The sequence below is a fragment of the Eubalaena glacialis genome, chromosome 19, assembly GCF_028564815.1.
Source record: "Eubalaena glacialis isolate mEubGla1 chromosome 19, mEubGla1.1.hap2.+ XY, whole genome shotgun sequence".
Taxonomy (NCBI): Eukaryota; Metazoa; Chordata; class Mammalia; order Artiodactyla; family Balaenidae; genus Eubalaena; species Eubalaena glacialis.
The window spans coordinates 16,374,707-16,394,839 of NC_083734.1; the positions used below are offsets into that span (position 1 = coordinate 16,374,707).

General features: G+C 37.5%; 1 protein-coding gene across 1 annotated transcript in view; it reads right to left on the reverse strand.

Moving 5' to 3' along the window:
* Positions 1-20,133, reverse strand: part of TAOK1 (TAO kinase 1) — a 147,345-nt gene that overhangs the window by 17,122 nt on the left and 110,090 nt on the right. Inside the window, exons 11-15 of the mRNA XM_061174806.1 lie at positions 18,743-18,910; positions 16,730-16,933; positions 8,942-9,076; positions 4,134-4,370; positions 1,101-1,229 (exon numbers count right to left, since the gene is read on the reverse strand). Of these exons, the coding sequence (XP_061030789.1) occupies positions 1,101-1,229; positions 4,134-4,370; positions 8,942-9,076; positions 16,730-16,933; positions 18,743-18,910 (873 nt within the window). The remainder of the gene's footprint in view (positions 1-1,100; positions 1,230-4,133; positions 4,371-8,941; positions 9,077-16,729; positions 16,934-18,742; positions 18,911-20,133) is intronic.

Sequence of the window (20,133 nt, forward strand, 5' to 3'; positions counted from 1 at the left end):
TATTTTTGGCTGCGTTGGGTCTTCGTTGCTGTGCGCAGGCTTTCTCTAGTTGCGGCGAGCAGGGGCTACTCTTTGTTGCAGTACGTGGGTTTCTCATTGCGGTGGCTTCTCCTTGCAGAGCACGGGCTCTAGGCGCGTGGGCTTCAGTAGTTGCGGCACACAGGCTCAGTAGTTGTGGCTCGCGGACTCTAAAGCGCAGGCTCAGTAATTGTGGCACACGGGCTTAGCTGACGGCATGTGGGATCTTCCCGGAGTAAGGCTCGAACCTGTGTCCCCTGCACTGGCAGGCGTATTCTTAACTATGCGCCACCAGGGAAGCCTGGTATGGTCTACTTTTAAAAAAAGAAATGTGTGGCTTCCTTTCACAGCTCAAGTATTTTTTTGGGGGGGGGCTCCCTTCCTCCCCAAAGTAGTGGGGGCTGGGGCAGGAAAGGGATGCGGCAGGTGACAATGAGGGCCTGGCCTACCCCTCCCTCCCAGCTGCCCCCACCCTGCCAGTGCCCCACCTCCGCATTGTGTGGCTCCCCTGTAACCTCCTTTAATCTCATCTGTCTCGAGGGGAGCTCTGTCTGTCAGTGTTATTTATTGCTACCCCTGCCTGGTCTCCTGCCCCCACACCTGGCCCCAGGGCCTCTACGCAGGGACATGAAATAAATGCCCTGAAGCCAAATACCCGTCTAGATCCTGATGATTTCGGACCCATCCTTGGGGAGCCTGCCACCGCCTCCTTGCCCTTTCCTGGGTCCTCAGGGATTCTAGCCCTGAGCCCAGGCCAGCCGCCCTTAAGTTGCTTCCACGTCGATCACAGCTCAAGTATTTTATTTTTAGTGAGTCAGTTATTTAGTAAGTGCATACGAAAGCTATCATAAATAAAATAATTTATATTTTTAGGAGATGATTCTTTTTAGATCCTACTCAATTGAAGATCTCTGTTGAAGAGTAACTGATTAAAATCAATGCCTTCATTCAAACTGGTAAACATTTAGTGGCCACAAACAACAAAAGAAGAATTTATCCTAATGGTTCTATGAATCGATCAACATCAATAGATAAAATCAATAAGTAGACAACTGGCTTGAAAACTTTTATAAAATAGATACCTCCTTAAGCTGTTCTTTTCGAAGTTTATATTCTCTTTTCTGGGACTCCAAAAAGCTGTTTAGTTCTTTCTTCTGTTGGGCCTGAATATGTTGCTGAAATTTTTTCTCTTCATTGGCCATCACTTTAGCCTATGGGAAATTTAAAAAATGGATCATATTAGTTAAGTAGATTCAAAGCAACAGTTTAATATATACCACTAAGGATATTTTTCCCCTTAAGAACATAAAATCAGTATAAGCATTCCCAATACCAATTACATAGCATCTTATTATTTGAATTTCAGAGAACCAGTAAAATGGAACTCATCTTTAATATGTTGATCTTTTACAGAATCAAAACGTTTTCACCTTTTTAAAAATTTAACAATATGTCCTCCCCCAAGAAAATAAAACAAATATATATTTATCCACAAATATAATTAAGTCATGACCTTTTATCTAGATTGATTTGTATATTAAATAATGTAATATACTCCTCTTCAAATTAAACCCTGACCTTTAACTTATATATTAAGTAATATGAAAATGTTAAATATTAGATACATATCATACTGTTTTATTTCTGATTATATAAGCAATGCATATTCATTGTAGATCATTTAGGAAATACAGAAAAACACAAAAAAATCTTGTATGATTTTACCACCCAGAGATAACCAATATAAACATTTTGGTGCACACCCTTCCTATCTACTTCTATGCATACATACATTTTAAATAAATCTGTAATCATATTGCACATCCTGTTTCATGATTTGCTTTTCTAAATATGTTAGTATCTACTTCTTCCCGAGTTATTAAAAATACTATCCAATGCCTAACAGGATTCTAAATATCTATATATTCTTTCATCAAATTATTTCAAAAGCAAATAATTATTTACTCTGTAAATTATTTTGCCAAATTCTCTATTATGAGAGGGTAGTTCTTCTATTTTGGCGGGAAAGGCTGAACAGGGTAACTATAATAAATAATGCCTCAATGTGGACAAGCCAGACACACTTCTAGATATTGTGTGAATTTACAAAGAAGCTTACATTTTACCTGACAAATGTGACTATCAAAATAAAATTTAACTGATGGGACATCAAAAACATTAGAAGAGGGGGTTCCCTGGTGGCGCAGTGGTTGAGAATCTGCCTGCCAATGCAGGGGACACGAGTTCAAGCCCTGGTATGGGAAGATCCCACATGCCGCGGAGCAACTAGGCCCGTGAGCCACAACTACTGAGCCTGCGCGTCTGGAGCCTGTGCTCCGCAACAAGAGAGGCCGCGATAGTGAGAGGCCCACACACCGCGATGAAGAGTGGCCCCCGCTTGCCGCAACCAGAGAAAGCCCTCGCACAGAAACGAAGACGCAACACAGCCAAAAATATAAATAAATAAACTAATTAAAAAAAAAAAACATTAGAAGAAAAGGTCTCACATAACAAGAATCCTAAAAAAATATACTTAAATCATACAGTAAAATGACACTTATTTGTAAAAAAACAAATGGGCTGGGACTTCCCTGGTTGTCCAGTGGTTAAGAATCAGCCTTCCGGGCTTCCCTGGTGGCACAGTGGTTGAGAATCTGCCTGCCAATGCAGGGGACATGGGTTCGAGCCCTGGTCTGGGATGATCCCACATGCCGCGGAGCAACTGGGCCCATGAGGCACAACTACTGAGCCTGAGTGTCTGGAGCCTGTGCTCCGCAACAAGAGAGGCCACGACAGTGAGAGGCCCGCGCACAGCAATGAAGAGTGGCCCCCGCTCGCCACAACTAGAGAAAGGCCTCGCACAGAAACGAAGACCCAACACAGCCAAAAATAAAAATTAATTAATTAATTAATTAAAAAAAAAAAAATATATATATATATTAAAAAAAAAGAAAAAAAGAATCAGCCTTCCAATGCAGGGGATGCGGGTTCAATCCCTGGTTGGGGAACTAAGATCCCACATGCTGCAAGGCAACTAAGCCCGCGCGCCTCCACTAGAGAGCCTGCGTATGGCAAACTACAGAGCCCATGTGCTCTGGAGCCCACGTGCCACAACTACAGAGCCCACGCACTCTGGAGCCCATGCGCCACAACTAGAGAGAAGCCTGTGAGCCGCAACGAAGACCCCGGGCGTCACAACGAAAGATCTCGCATGCTGCAACGAAGATCCCACATGCCGCAACCAAGACCCAACATAGCCAAAAATGAATTAAAAAAACCAAAAAACAAATGGGCTGGGACTTCCCTAGTGGTGCAGTGGTTAAGAATCCGCCTGCCAAATGCAGGGGACACGGGTTCGAGCCCTGGTCTGGGAAGATCCCACATGCCGCAGAGCAACGAAGCCTGTGTGCCACAACCACTGAGCCTGAGCTCTAGAGCCTGTGAGCCACAACTACTGAGCCTGTGTGCCACAACTACTGAAACCCGCATGCCTAGAGCCCGTGCTCTGCAACAAGAGAAGCCACCGCAATGAGAAATGCGTGCACTGCAACAAAGAGTAGCCCCCACTCGCTGCAATTAGAGAAAGCCTGCGCGCAGCAATGAAGACCCAATGCAGCCAAAAATAAATAAATAAATATTAAAAAAAAAACCAAACCCACAAATGGGCTAAATCTTAATCTGAACCTCTTTTATTATCTCTAACATTCTCTGTAATCTTCAATTATTCTCTGATATTAAAATGCTGCTATAAATTTAAGATAGGTCTCCAAAAATCACAGAGAAGAGAATCATGAATGATTTTTCGAGACCTAAATCACCTATTGATAGGTGATTAACAAACTCCTCAGATAATCAGGGTACCTAGGGCCTAGAATGGTTGCATGATTTACCCACTGTGATACTATAAAACTATCAGTGTCAGGAAATAATCCCACATCTGTTAGTTCCCAGACTCAGTACCTGATATTATACAAGTTACATAAATGTTTCTTCCTTTCCCCAACTGATTTGCTTGGTTCTGGGGAAGATATATCCTAACGTCAAAATGCCATCTTGGTTAATTCTGAGATGGTTACAATCTAGAGTAAATAAATTAGTAATACTGAATCAGCCACCTCTTTTTCCATGGCAGCCTGATGTTTCTTGATAAGTTTCTCCATTTCTGCAGCAAAATTGTTACGTTGTGTTTCAAGATCTTTGTCTAATCTGAGGCGATGTTCATCCATCTCAGCCTTTAACTTATTTTCCAGAGTCATCAGCTGCTTTTGATGTTGCCGCCTCATTCTCTTATAGCCAGACATTTGTTCTCTAAGCTCAGAGTCCTGCTCATGTTCTTGCATTTGCCTTGTAACCTAGACACACAAACAATGGAGAGAAAAGAATAAAATTAAGCAAAACATTTTTATTTCAGAAGCATTTTAGACCACTCTACTATTTAGCCAAGTAGACAATCACTGGAAGAGATTCCAGTGAGCAGTTTCCAATTAAATTTCCAGGTGGTCTCCTAAAGAAATAGACACGCTGGTTCTAAAGTTTATATTGGAATGTAAAGGACCTACAATAGCCAAAACAATCTTGAGGGAAAAAAAGTTGGAAGACACACATTTCAGTAATCCAAACAATGTGGAATTGGTGGAAGAATAGGCTGAATAGATCAAAGGAACAGAATAAAATCTAGAAATAGACCCAAATATATTTAGTCAATTGATTTTCCACCAAAAAGTCAATTCAAAGAGGAAAAAATGTGTTATCATCAAATTCTGCTCACGCAACTGGTTCTCTGTATATAAAAGCAAAAACAAAAATCTTGACTTCTGTATCACTCTATATACAAAAATTAATTTGAGAATCATTTGACATAAACACGAAATCCAGAATCATAAAGTAGGAAAAAAACCAAAATATCTTCATGACCATAGTGCAGGCAAATATTTCTTGGGCAGGACACAAAAAGCCCTGACTATAAAGACAAAAATGTATAAACTGAATTTTTTAATTGAGGTGAAATTCACATAATATAAAATTAATCATTTTAAAGTGAATAAACCCAGCAGCATTTAGTATATTCACAATGTTAGGCAACCACCACCTCTATCTACTTAAAAGACAGCTTTACCACCTCAGAAGAAAACCCTGTACCTGTTATGCAGCTGCTCCCCATTCTCCCCTTTTGGTAACCACCAATCTGTTTTCTGTCTCTATGGATTTATCTACTCTGGATATTTCATATAAATAGAGTCATATAATATGTGACCTTTTGTGTCTGGCTTCTTTAATTTAGCATGTTTTCAAGGTTCATCCATGTTGTATAGCATATCAGTATTTCATTCCTTTTTATAGCTAAATAATATTCCATTGTTTGCATATACCATAATTTGTTTATACATTCATCCACTGGTGAATATTAATATCTGTGTTGTTTCCACTTTTTGGGTATTGTGAATAGTGCTGCTGTGAACATGTGTGTAGTGTACTTGTTTGAGTAACTGTTTTCAATTCTTTTGGGTATATACCTAGTAGTAGAACAGCTGGGTCATGTGGTAAATCTATGTTTAAGTTTTTGAGGCATCATCAACTGTTTTCCACAGCAGCTGAACCACTTTACATTCCTACCAGCAATATACAGGAGTTCCAATTTCTCTGCACTCCCTCCAACACTTGTTATTTTGTTTTTTCTTTTCTTTTCCTTTTTGTAAAAGATATCTGTACCTTCCTGTTCACTGCAGATTATTATTTTTTTAAATTTATTTATTTATTTATTTATTTTTGGCTGCGTTGGGTCTTCGTTGCTGCACGCAGGCTTTCTCTAGTTGCGGCAAGTGGGAGCTACTCTTTCTTGCAGTGCACAGGCTTCTCACTGCAGTGGCTTCTCTTGTTGCGGAGCATGGGCTCTAGGCACGCGGGCTTAAGTAGTTGCAGCACGCAGGCTCAGTAGTTATGGCTCACGGGCTCTGGAGCACAGGCTCAGTAGTTGTGGCGCACGGGCTTAGTTGCTCCGCGGCATGTGGGATCTCCCCGGACCAGGGCTCGAACCCATGTCCCCTGCATTTGCAGGCGGATTCTTAACCACTGTGCCACCAGGGAAGGCCCTCTGTTTTTAAAAAATAGCCATCCTAGTGGATGTGAGGTGGTACCTCTTTGTGGTTTTGATTTGCATTTCCCAAATGACTAATGATGTTGAGCACTTTTCATGTGCTTGTTAGCCATTTGTATATATTCTTTGCAGAAATGTTTATTCAAGTCCTTTACCTATGTTTTAATTTGGTTGTTTAAATTGGAATTTAAAACTAAAAAATTTTAACCTCTCATCAAGACAACAGTAAGAAAAAGACTAGGTAAACCACAGATGAAGAAAAAACATTTGCAAGATATATATGAGATATAATACTTGTAACCAGACTATATAAAGAACTCGTACAAATCAATATTATAATGTGAACATCTGAATAAGAAACCAGGCAAAAGAGTTGAAGAGACACTTCACTAAAGAAGAAATATGAAAAGACAATAAGCACATGAAAAGGTGCTTATTATGGTGACATCTTTAGTCACAGGAAAATGCAAAAAACAAAAAAATCCACTATGAGATTCCATTTCACACCCACTACAATGGCTAAAAAAAGTGACAACACCAAATGTTGGAGAGGATATAGACCAACTGGAACTCTTACACATTGCTGATAGGCATGTGAAATGGTACAACCATTTTGGAAAACTGACAGAGGAAGTTAAACATATATATACCCCATGACTCAGCAATTCTACTCTTAGGTATTTACCAAAAAGAAATTAAAACATAATGTTCACATAAAGGCTTGTATAAGAATGTTTATAACAATCTTATGTGTAATAGCCCCAAACAGGAATCAAACCAAGTGTTCCTCAATAGAAGAATGGATTAAAAAATTGTGGTATATTCACACAATGAAAATATATTTACAGTAATAAAAAAGAATGAACTTTGATGAACACAATATAGATGAATCTCAAAAACATTAAGCTGAGCAAAATAAGCCAGACACAAAAGAGTACATTCTGTGTGATTCCACCTATATAAAATCCAAAAACAGTTAGAACTAACAACAGTGAAGAAACAGAAAGTGGTGGTCATGACAGTGGAGAGTTGACTAAAGGGGTATGAGGAAACTTTCTGGGATGACAATAAATTTTAATATTTTTTTTTTTTAGTCGATGGTTAACATAATGTGTACCACTAAAAATACTTCAAATTGAATACCTAAGATCTACGCATTTTATTGTATGAAAAAAATCCAAGGCATAAGTCAGACTGAGTTATGGTACGTGGTAATCATATTGAATAATATAGCTACTCATATCTTTGTACACAAATATACCTACTCTCTGAATGTCTTACTTGAAATAAATAGACTTACTAGGTTTAAGGATATGGATCTTAAGTTTTCTAAAACTTTTTTTTTTTTTAATTTATTTTTGGCTGTGTTGGGTCTTCATTGCTGCGCACAGGCTTTCTCTAGTTGTGGTGAGCAGGGCTACTCTTTGTTGCGGTATGAGGGCTTCTCATTGTGGTGGCTTCTCTTGTTGCGGAGCATGGGCTCTAGGCACCCAGGCTTCAGTTGTTGCAGCACGCGGCCTTCAGTAGTTGCAGCACGCAGGCTCAGTAGTTGTGGCTCACGAGCTCTAGAGCACAGGCTCAGTAGTTGTGGCGCAAGGGCTTAGTTGCTCCTCGGCATGTGGGATCTTCCCGGACCAGGGCTCGAACCCGTGTTCCCTGCATTGGCAGGCGGATTCTCAACCACTGCGCCACCGGGGAAGCCCTAAAGCCATAACTTTTTAAGACTGTCCTTACGGAACTCCCTGGCGGTCCAGTGGTTAGGACTCCTGGTTGAAGAATTAACATCCCGCAAGCCATGCAGCACAGCACAACTAACTAACTAACTAACTAACTAACTAACTAATTAACTGACTAAATAAATAAATAGTGTCCTTAATTAATTTGAGGGAGCCAAAATTTGGGACAGAAGGCTTGCTTGGGAAACACTTAATATGTGCCCAGTCACAAAGATGTTTTCCCACAAGCTGGCCCCTGTCGAGGTATTTATTAAAATAGTCATGAAAAAATTAAGCAATCATTGTTTGCTACTTGCTCTGTTCAAAGAATTATTTACATGTTGTAGAATAGTAGGAATGACTTGAATTATGGTAGGGGATGGTGTTCTTGACCTTAGACATCATTCAGATTCATGGGCCACAGCATGGGATTTATAAGATCTGCTATGTAGTTGATAATTCAGATAACTCCCATATATTTTTTTCTTTCTGTCATATTTTCTAATAACCTATTTTCCCTTTGATATCTTAACATATTTTCTTTCTATCCCTAGGAAGTATTCTTTATCATGTTTTGGTCCTACATATCTGACTGATGAGGGTTATGAGTACCCCAGTACAACAACATCCTTGTAATGAACAAATAATCCATTTTTAGTATTTGGGAAATCAGAAGAACTACATTTTGAGTATATCAAATTGGATTACTTGCTATTTCCCAAACATGCCCCCCCCCTCATTTTGATCAATTCTTAGGTGGAAATTACTTTTTTCCTCTCCCCCGTGCCTAAAACCAACTAATTATTAAAGGCTCAGATGATTTATTTTATAAATACTCCCTTTATGCCCTGATTCAAAGGTAATCTGAATTCCTATTTAGTACCTTTTAGCCCTCTTAAGCTAATTCAATATATTCTAATATATTACTTATTTGTGTACACATCTCTCAGAGTGCTTTGTATAATATCTTTCTCATAAGACGTAGTTAAATGTTGAATAAATGTTTTGCAACATAAACCCCGAATAAAAAAAAAACCAGAGAGATAATTATACTTGAGTATAGGTGCCAATGTCCAACATGAAAAATATATTTCTAATTTGCAGTAGAACATACCAGTGATGCCGTCCGTATAGTAGCAAAGTGTTCTCGATTACGGTAGTGTGATTTATGACGAGATACTTGGGGTGGAGATTGTGGATCTGATGCCCTTGTTCTAGGATCTCCCTCTTCTCTGTAATTTTCTTCCTCCTAGGCAGAGAAACAGACGTTACTATCTGAGGCGAACACGGTTTACGTGAACTTTCAAGAAAGTTAAAGTTTAAACACAACTTGATCAATAAATCTCAAAGACATAATTTTAAAAAGCAAAAACAAAAAATGGGAATGCTGACATTTTATTTTCAACACAATTTGAATCAGGAGACATTATTTCCTCAGTGTATGAAATAGCACACAGATTCAGGATAAGGAAATGTATATGGCTAGAGTTATTAATATTCATTAAATGCAAAATTAAAAAGCTTTAACATAACTTAAAAACAAAGATAATAAAGCATGCAGCCAGTATTTTAAACAGCAGTAATAAAATTAATTACTCTAAGGCTCTTGGGTTTTAGAAGTAATAATATAGCTTAAAAAGATCTTTATAATACTTCTGCCATTTGTCCAAGTAAACAAAAAATAGTTATACAAATTTTGAGAACTTATGTCTTTCTTGACATATACCTTAGTTCATTAACTGAAGAGGAAGTCAACTAGCAACCAACTAATTGTGGGAATAATCTTTTTACAGATAATCTTCTTACCTAAGAATATAAAAATTAAACATGATTTTTCCCTAAATAACACTACTACTTAACTAAATCATTCTTGAAAACTGTGTGTTAAAACATTTGTAATATAAATTTTTCCATTTTAACCATTTTTACGTATACAACTCAGTGGCGTCAATTATATTTTCAATGCTGTGCCACCATCCCCACTATTTCCCAAACTTTTTCATCACCCCAAATGGAAATTCTGTATCCATTAGCAAAAATTCTCCATTTCATTCTCCAGTCAGCCGCTGGTAACCTCTAATCCACTTTCTGTCTCTATGAATTTGTCTATTCTAGATAGTTCATATAAGTGGAATTATACCTTATTTGTCCTTTTACATCTGACGTATATCACTTAGCATAATGTTTTCAAGGTTCACTAATGTCGTAGCATGTATCAGAATTTCATTCCTTTTTACAGCTGAAAAATATTCATCATTATGTATATACCATGGTTTTGTTTATCCATTTATCTGTTGAGGAACACTTGTATTGGTTCCACCTTTTAGCTATTGTTCCTAATAACTTTCTAGGTAACACTGCAAGCTGTGAAGTTTAAAAGGAAGCATTCCTATTAACTGCTAAAAGGAGTTATCTGATCTTCAAATATTTTCAAGAAAATTTAAAATCTTGCATTCGAAAGTATGAAGACTAATGTACTAAACACTGGTATTTCCTAAACCCAGAATTTATATTTTTCCATAATTACACTAAGTTTTATCTTAAAGATGTAAACATTATGGATAATGCAAAAGTCACTTTTGGTCACCACCCATCCTAACCCATTCTCCCACTCTTCAAAGGTAACCGTTATATTATAATGAATTTCATGAGTAAACCTACTATTTTTTTTATCTACTATTTTTAAATACTTTATTTTCCATCTAAGTAACTTCAAATACTACATTATACATAGTATTTCTGTATTTTTTCTTCTAAGATTTTTAAAAATATTTTTTGTATTCTCAAAACATTAGTTTCCCAAATGCAGACATTACATTGGGAATTAACAAGCCTATTGCCATTCTAAAATAAGTTACCTAAAATTGTTCCAAACTTCTGAAACAGCAAAGAAAAAAGAAAAATCTCGAATGGGGTTAGGAACCAAGATGGCGAAGTAGAAGGACGCGCTCTCCCTCCCTCTTGCGAGAACACCAGAATCACAACTAACTGCTGGACAATCATCGACAGGAAGACACTGGAACCCACCAAAAAAAGATACCCCACATCCAAAGACAAAGGAGAAGCCACAATGAGACGGTAGGAGGGGTGCAATCACAGTAAAATCAAATGCCATAACTGCTGGGTGGGTGACTCACAGACTGGAGAACACTTACACCACAGAAGTCCACCCACTGGAGTGAAGGTTCTGAGCCCCACGTCAGGTTCCTAACCTGGGGGTCCGGCAACGGGAGGAGGAATTCCTAGAGAATCAGACTTTGAAGGCTAGTGGGATTTGACTGCAGGACTTCGACAGGACTGGGGGAAACAGAGACTCTACTCTTGGAGGGCACACACAAAGTAGTGTGCGCATCGGGACCCAGGGGAAGGAGAAGTGACCCCAGGGGAGACTGAACCAGACCTACCTGCTAGTGTTGGCGGGTCTCCTGCACAGGCCGGGGGTGGCGCTGTTTCACCGTGGGGACAAGGACACTGGCAGCAGAAGTTCTGGGAAGTACTCCTTGGCATGAGCCCTCCCAGAGTCCGCCATTAGCCCCACCAAAGAGCCCAGGTAGGCTCCAGTGTTGGGTTGCCTCAGGCCAAACAACCAACAGGGAGGGAACCCAGCCCCACCCATCAGCAGTCAAGCGGATTAAAGTTTTACTGAGCTCTGCCCACCACAGCAACAGTCAGCTCTACCCACCACCAGTCCCTCCCATCAGGAAACTTGCACAAGCCTCTTAGATAGCCTCATCCACCAGAGGGCAGACAGCAGAAGCAAGAAGAACTACAATCCTGCAGCCTGTGGAACAAAAACCACATTCACAGAAAGATAGACAAGATGAAAAGGCAGAGGGCTATGTACCAGATGAAGGAACAAGATAAAACCCCAGAAAAACAACTAAATGAAGTGGAGATAGGCAACCTTCTAGAAAAAGAATTCAGAATGATAGTGAAGATGATCCAGGACCTCGGAAAAAGAATGGAGGCAAAGATCGAGAAGATGCAAGAAATGTTTAACAAAGACCTAGAAGAATTAAAGAACAAACAAACAGAGATGAACATTACAATAACTGAAATGAAAACTACACTAGAAGGAATCAATAGCAGAATAACTGAGGCAGAAGAACGGATAAGTGACCTGGAAGACAGAACAGTGGAATTCACTGCTGCGGAACAGAATATAGAAAAAAGAATGAAAAGAAATGAAGACAGCCTAAGAGACCTCTGGGACAACATTAAACGCAACAACATTCGCATTATAGGGGTCCCAGAAGGAGAAGAGAGAGAGAAAGGACCCGAGAAAATATTTGAAGATATTATAGTCGAAAACTTCCCTAACATGGGAAAGGAAATAGCCACCCAAGTCCAGGAAGCGCAGAGAGTCCCATACAGGATAAACCCAAGGAGAAACACGCCGAGACACATAGTAATCAAACTGGCAAAAATTAAAGACAAAGAAAAATTATTGAAAGCAGCAAGGGAAGAACGACAAATAACATACAAGGGAACTCCCATAAGGTTAACAGCTGATTTCTCAGCAGAAACTCTACAAGCCAGAAGGGAGTGGCATGATATACTTAAAGTGATGAAAGGAAAGAACCTACAGCCAAGGTTACTCTACCCGGCAAGGATCTCATTTAGATTCGATGGAGAAATCAAAAGCTTTACAGACAAGCAAAAGCTAAGAGAATTCATCGCCAAACCAGCTCTACAACAAATGCTAAAGGAACTTTTCTAAGGGGGAACACAAGAGAAGAAAAGGACCTACAAAAACAAACCTAAAACAATTAAGAAAATGGTCAAAGGAACATACATATCGATAATTACCTTAAATGTGAATGGCTTAAATGCTCCAACCAAAAGACACAGGCTTGCTGAATGGATACAAAAACAAGACCCATCTATATGCTGTCTACAAGAGACCCACTTCAGACCTAGCGACATATACAGACTGAAAGTGAGGGGATGGAAAAAGATATTCCATGCAAATGGAAATCAAAAGAAAGCTGGAGTAGCAATACTCATATCAGATAAAATAGACTTTAAAATAAAGAATGTTACAAGAGACAAGGAAGGACACTACATAATGATCAAGGGATCAATCCAAGAAGAAGATATAACAATTATAAATATATATGCACCCAACATAGGAGCACCTCAAAACATAAAGCAACTGCTAACAGCTATAAAAGAGGAAATCGACAGTAACACAACAATAGTGGGGGACTTTAACACCTCATTTACACCAATGGACAGATCATCCAAAATGAAAATAAATAAGGAAACAGAGTTTTAAATGACACAATAGACCAGATAGATTTAATTGGTATTTATAGGACATTCCATCCAGAAACAGCAGATTACACATTCTTCTCAAGTGCGCATGGAACATTCTCCAGGATAGATCGCATCTTCGGTCACAAATCAAGCCACAATAAATTTAAGAAAATTGAAATCATATCAAGCATCTTTTCTGACCACAACGCTAGGAGATTAGAAATGAATTACAGGGAAAAAAAACGTAAAAAACACAAACACATGGACGCTAAACAATACGTTACTAAATAACCAAGAGATCACTGAAGAAATCAAAGAGGAAATCAAAAAACACTTAGAGACAAATGACAATGAAAACACGACAATCCAAAACCTATGGGATGCAGCAAAAGCAGTTCTAAGAGGGAAGTTTATAGCTATATAAGCCTACCTCAAGAAACAAGAAAAATCTCAAATAAACAATCTAAACTTACACCTAAAGGAACTAGACAAAGAAGAACAAACAAAACCCAAAGTTAGCAGAAGGAAAGAAATCATAAAGATCAGAAAAGAAATAAATGAAATAGAAACAAAACAATAACAAGGATCAATAAAACTAAAAGCTGGTTCTTTGAGAAGATAAACAAAATTGATAAACCATTAGCCAGAATCATCAAGAAAAAGAGGGAGAGGACTCAAATCAATAAAATTAGAAATGAAAGAGGAGAAGTTACAACAGACACCACAGAAATACAAAGCATCCTAAGAGACTACTACAAGCAACTCTATGCCAATAAAATGGACAACTGGAAGAAATGGACAAATTCTTAGAAAGGTATAACCTTCCAAGACTGAACCAGGAAGAAACAGAAAATATTAACAGACCAATCACAAGTAATGAAATTGAAACTGTGATTAAAAATCTTCCAACAAACAAAAGTCCAGGACCAGACGGCTTCACAGGTGAATTCTATCAAACATTTAGAGAAGAGCTAACACCTATCCTTCTCAAACTCTTCCAAAAAACTGCGGAGGGAGGAACACTACCAAACTCATTCTATGAGGCCACCATCACCCTGATACCAAAACCAGACAAAGATACTACAAAAAAAGAAAATTACAGACCAATATCACTGATGAATACAGATGCAAAAATCCTCAACAAAATACTAGCAAACAGAATCCAACAACACATTAAAAGGATCATATACCATGATCAAGTGGGATTTATCTCAGGGATGCAAGGATTCTTCAATATACGCAAATCAATCAATGTGATACACCATATTAACAAATTGAAGAAGAAAAACCATATGATCATCTCAATAGATGCAGAAAAAGCTTTTGACGATATTCAACACCCATTTATGATAAAAACTCTCCAGGAAGTGGGCATAGAGGGAACCTACCTCAACATAATAAAGGCCATATACGACAAACCCACAGCCAACATCATTCTCAATGGTGAAAAACTGAAAGCATTTCCTCTAAGATCAGGAACAAGACAAGGATGTCCACACTCATCACTATCATTCAACATAGTTTTGGAAGTCCTAGCCATGGCAATCAGAGAAGAAAAAGAAATAAAAGGAATACAAATTGAAAAAGAAGAAGTAAAACTGTCACTGTTTGCAGATGACATGATACTATACATAGAGAATCCTAAAGATGCCACCAGAAAACTACTAGAGCTAATCAATGAATTTGGTAAAGTTGCAGGATACAAAATTAATGCACAGAAATCTCTTGCATTCCTATACACTAATGATGAAAAATCTGAAAGAGAAATTAAGGAAACACTCCCTTTACCATTGCAACAAAAAGAATAAAATACCTAGGAATAAACCTACCTAGGGAGACAAAAGACCTGTATGCAGAAAACTATAAGACACTGATGAAAGAAATTAAAGATGATACCAACAGATGGAGAGATATACCATGTTCTTGGATTGGAAGAATCAATATTGTGAACATGACTATACTACCCAAAGCAATCTACAGATTCAATGCAATCCCTATCAAATTACCAATGGCATTTTTTATGGAACTAGAACCAAAACTCTTAAAATTTGTACGGAGACACAAAAGACCCCGAATAGCCAAAGCAGTCTTGAGGGAAAAAAATGGAGCGGGAGGAATCAGACTCCCTGACTTCAGACTATACTACAAAGCTACAGTAATCAAGACAATATGGTACTGGCACAAAAACAGAAACATAAATCAATGGAACAAGATAGAAAGCCCAGAGATAAACCCATGCACTTATGGTCAACTAATCTATGACAAAGGAGGCAAGGATGTACAATGGAGAAAAGACAGTCTCTTCAATAAGTGGTGCTGGGAAAACTGGACAGCTACATGTAAAAGAATGAAATTAGAACACTCCCTAACACCATACACAAAAATAAACTCAAAATGGATTAGAGACCTAAATGTCAGACCGGACACTATAAAACTCTTAGAGGAAAACATAGGAAGAACACTCTTTGACATAAATCACAGCAAGATCTTTTTTGATCCACCTCCTAGAGTAATGGAAGTAAAAACAAAAGTAAACAAATGGGACCTAATGAAACTTAAAAGCTTTTGCACAGCAAAGGAAACCATAAACAAGACGAAAAGACAACCCTCAGAATGGGAGAAAATATTTGCAAACGAATCAATGGACAAAGGATTAATCTCCAAAATATATAAACAGCTCATGCAGCTCAATATTAAAGAAACAAACAACCCAATCCAAAAATGGGCAGAAGATCTAAATAGACATTTCTCCAAAGAAGACATACAGATATGGCCAAGAAGCACATGAAAAGCTGCTCAACATCACTAATTATTAGAGAAATGCAAATCAAAACTACAATGAGGTATCACCTCACAGCAGTTAGAATGGGCATCATCAGAAAATCTACAAACAACAAATGCTGGAGAGGGTGTGTAGAATAAGGAACCCTCTTGCACTGTTGGTGGGAATGTAAATTGATACAGCCACTATGGAGAACAGTATGCAGGTTCCTTAAAAAAGTAAAAATAGAATTACCATATGATCCAGCAATCCCACTACTGGGCATATACCCAGAGAAAACCATAATTCAAAAAGATACATGCACCCCAATGTTCATTGCAGCACTATTTACAATAGCCAGGTCATGGAAGCAACCTAAATGCACATCAACATACGAATGGATAAAGAAGATGTGGTACATATATACAATGGAATATTACTCAACCATAAAAAGGAACGAAATTGGGTCATCTGTTGAGACGTGGATGGCTCTAGAGACTGTCATACAGAGTGAAGTAAGTCAGAAAGAGAAAAACAAATATCGTATATTAACGCATGTATGTGGAACCTAGAAAAATGGTACAGATGAATCGGTTTGCAAGGCAGAAGTTGAGACACAGATGTAGAGAACAAACGTATGGACACCAAGGGGGGAAAGCCGTGGGGGGGTGGGGATGGTGGTGTGCTGAACTGGGTGATTGGGATTGACATGTATACACTGATGTGTATAAAACTGATGACTAATAAGAATCTGCTGTATAAAAAAAAAATAAAATAAAATTCAAAAATTCAAAAAAAAAAAAATCTCCTCTTAAACTAATCAGATGAAGAAAATTATTTACCAAAGTTGAAATTTTTTTTCACTGAAATCCAAATACTCACAGGTTTTAAATGGATGACAGAACTATTAGACATCACTGTGTGGTCTCCCTCCATCATGTCTAGCTCACTCTTGTCATCCGAGGCATCTGGAAGACTGTTAACACTACTGCTTTGGCTACTGGCACTGATGGACATACTGGGAATAGACTGATTACTTCCAACACTATTCACTGTTCCTGTCCGTCCAACACCATGATCTTGTTCCTAAGGAAAAAGAGCATTAGGTTCAAATATCTGTATCTCTTTCGATTTCTTGAATATAAGCACCAAGCACACTGCTTGGCACACAGTCTTTAGAAAGTCAGAGGCCTATCATGAGACATTCCCTTTATTTGGTGAGACCAGGAAGTTAACCAACTGCTAATAGAAAAATAAACAAATAAAAATGACCAACAGGTAAATAACAAAAAGCAAACCAACTGTGTGAAAGAGGCAGTTTATCAGTTTTGGGTTATTTCCAAAGTACAGCATTTTCTCTAAATTGTTTGACACTTTTTGAAATCCATTTTTACCAGACATCTCATGGGGTATATAGAGAGATTCTGCTCATTTCTCAATGATTCCCATGGTTAAAAGAAGCCCTAACCATGGGAATTCCATATCAGTCCAGTGGTTAGGACTCTGTGCTTCCAAAAAACAAAAAACAAGCCCTAACCTTTAAAAAAAAAAATCCTAGAAACAACTCCTTTTAGTTGTTATTTTTTTGTTGAAGCCTTTTGAAGTGTATTTTTCTTTCTACTTAAAATATAGTCTATATATTTTAATAATTTAACTCCTATTAATTTAACTCCTATTTTTCTGTAAATTAAAAATTATGTATTACATATATATTTAGTCACAATCACAAGAATGTTTTTCTGAAGTAACCAGGCAAGCCATGGTATCTGGGTACCAACATTACAATAGTCTTACCATACCAAAATTCTATAAGGTATGCAGAATTTAATAAATATGGACACATGGTATATATAGAGGAACTTTTCTTATATCTCTAGCCTAACAGAGATGCTGTTATAGATTAAACTACATTAGAATCTTATTAATTTCACAACTTTACTTTACCACAACTTTATTTCATAGATCTAAAATAACCCAAAACAATTTTTGAAAGACTATCAAAAGAACTAAAAAACAAAACAAAAATACCCAAAACTGTAGGTTAAGAAAATCTTGCATTTTATAGTTCATTAATTATGTAGCACTATTAAAAAGAAAAGTAACTAACTGCTGCTCCTAGTTTCAGAATGCGAAGTGATCTCTCTCACCGGACAACAGAAAAAACAAAATCAAAGCTCTGGAATTCTGACAGAAGCAAAGAAGAAAACTGAAAATATTTACAGTAAAAAAGATAGCTTTATATGTATATTTCCATGTGAGAAAGTTCTGTAACATATCCATTGCAAATTTATATTTCCATTCTCCTTAAAAGGCAACAGGGAAAGAACTTGACCTTAAGAGTGACAGCTATTTGAATTTGAACCCATATGGCTCTACGTACAGTGAGTTAACCACTGACCCTTGCTTTTACTCATTTGTAAAATGAGTATTTTAGAACTGCGTAGATGGAATGAAAGTATGCAGAACTGAAAAGAAGTGTCCCTGGAAGAATGCTTGGTAACTTTCTAATGACTTGTGAGTGAGTACTGTCAACTTCCAGAGTCTATAGTTTCAAATACTTTCAAAAGCATGTCCCACACAACTGGACAATCAGGCAAAAAAAAAGGGTTCAGTGGCCAAGAAATTTGAGAGGGACTAGATTAAACAAAGTTGAACCGGTTTCTTTAATACAAGACTTCTCAGAGCTTTACTATGTATGCCAATGTGCACTATGAAGGGACTGGATTTAAAGAACACAAAACCCTTTTTTCCCACCTGGGATCTTACAGGACCAGTGTTAAGAAAACACAACCTGAGAACCACTGATGTAAGAGATTCGTGATGTAAAAGACAAGTTGCATAAGTAAAGAAGCCAATGAAGAGAGCTCAATATTTGCATCATTTCTAAATTATTACCTCTTCTTCTTCCTGTGCTTCTACTGCTGGTCCATTATGTGCCTCCTGGAAAAGGAGTTTCTTCATCTTTCGATACTGCAGATTGTCCAGCTCCCTTACTGCATCCTTTGTCCTCTGAATAAGATCTATTAACACTGTTTCAGGGCGCTCCCGAAGAACAAACATGTGCTGGATAAGAGAATGTAAAAGTCAAGTTGAAATCTGTATATTTTTCAATTAGTACAAATGTACCCCTTCTTAGATCCTAGAGATACTATCCTGAATAATCATGATAGATAATGCATAAAATCTATAGCTATTTAATTCTATTACATTTCTGACATCTTGTACTTACAAAATTGTCATTTACATATATTCACTCTCTGCCTACAGAACTACCCCTGTACATTTTATAAAAACTTTGCACATCATACTTTTGTTGGTCAACTGAAAATGCAGAGTTGAAATGATAAAAGGGTTTAATTAAACACTAAGAAGTTAAGTCCAATTAGAGCCCTAAACAAAGGCTAAAGGTTTACATATTCTTATAACTGTTGCTTTCACAGAAAAGGCACGTCAGTTCTGAGTTTTATTAGGTTTCAACAGAAATGCATTTACTGATGGTGAATTACGTAATATAAACCTGGATATTACGGGTTTCTTTATATGTTGCATAAACAATACTCTTCATAAAACACTACCAGTTGATTAAAAGCCATTATATTATTAGTGATTTTTACCACTAATGTTTAATAAAGCTTAGAACAATTCCAACTTTAGAATATCACTGCTACATTTTGATACCCTTCTTTTCAGAAATTTTCTATGTATAGACTTTTGTTTTGTAGATACAGTTAGTATATAGATTGCAGAAAGATACCTTCTGTCCTTGAGTTCATGAGAGACCCTTGAATTTTTGTAACACTTTTACGTTCTTTGTTAGCCAAATTTATTTCTTCTCTATGCAGAGTCCTAACTATATCATATTTGATTCTACTTTCACTATCATAAGTATTGTTATTTCAAACTCATAAACATGATGCCTACAGAATATTTCATCAAATCTTTATGCCAAAATTATTTAACCATTACCCTAATTCTGGATAGTTATTTCCAACTTTTAATTCTGAGATAAATAGCTTCATACATAAAAAAACCCTTTTTCTATTAATTTTTTTCTTTATGATGGATTGTGAAAGAAATGTCATTAGGCCAAAGGGAAAGAAGCACTTGATAGGTATTTCCTATCGTTTCCAATAAGGCTGTGCCAATACACACTATGGACCAGGTAAATGAATACTATATACAGACTTGGGACCTAATCACCAAATACCAAATACCTAGGCCTGGTGGGTTGGGTTACACCCAAAGAGCTTCTTTCACCTATATTAGACAAGTGTAAGAAGCAAATC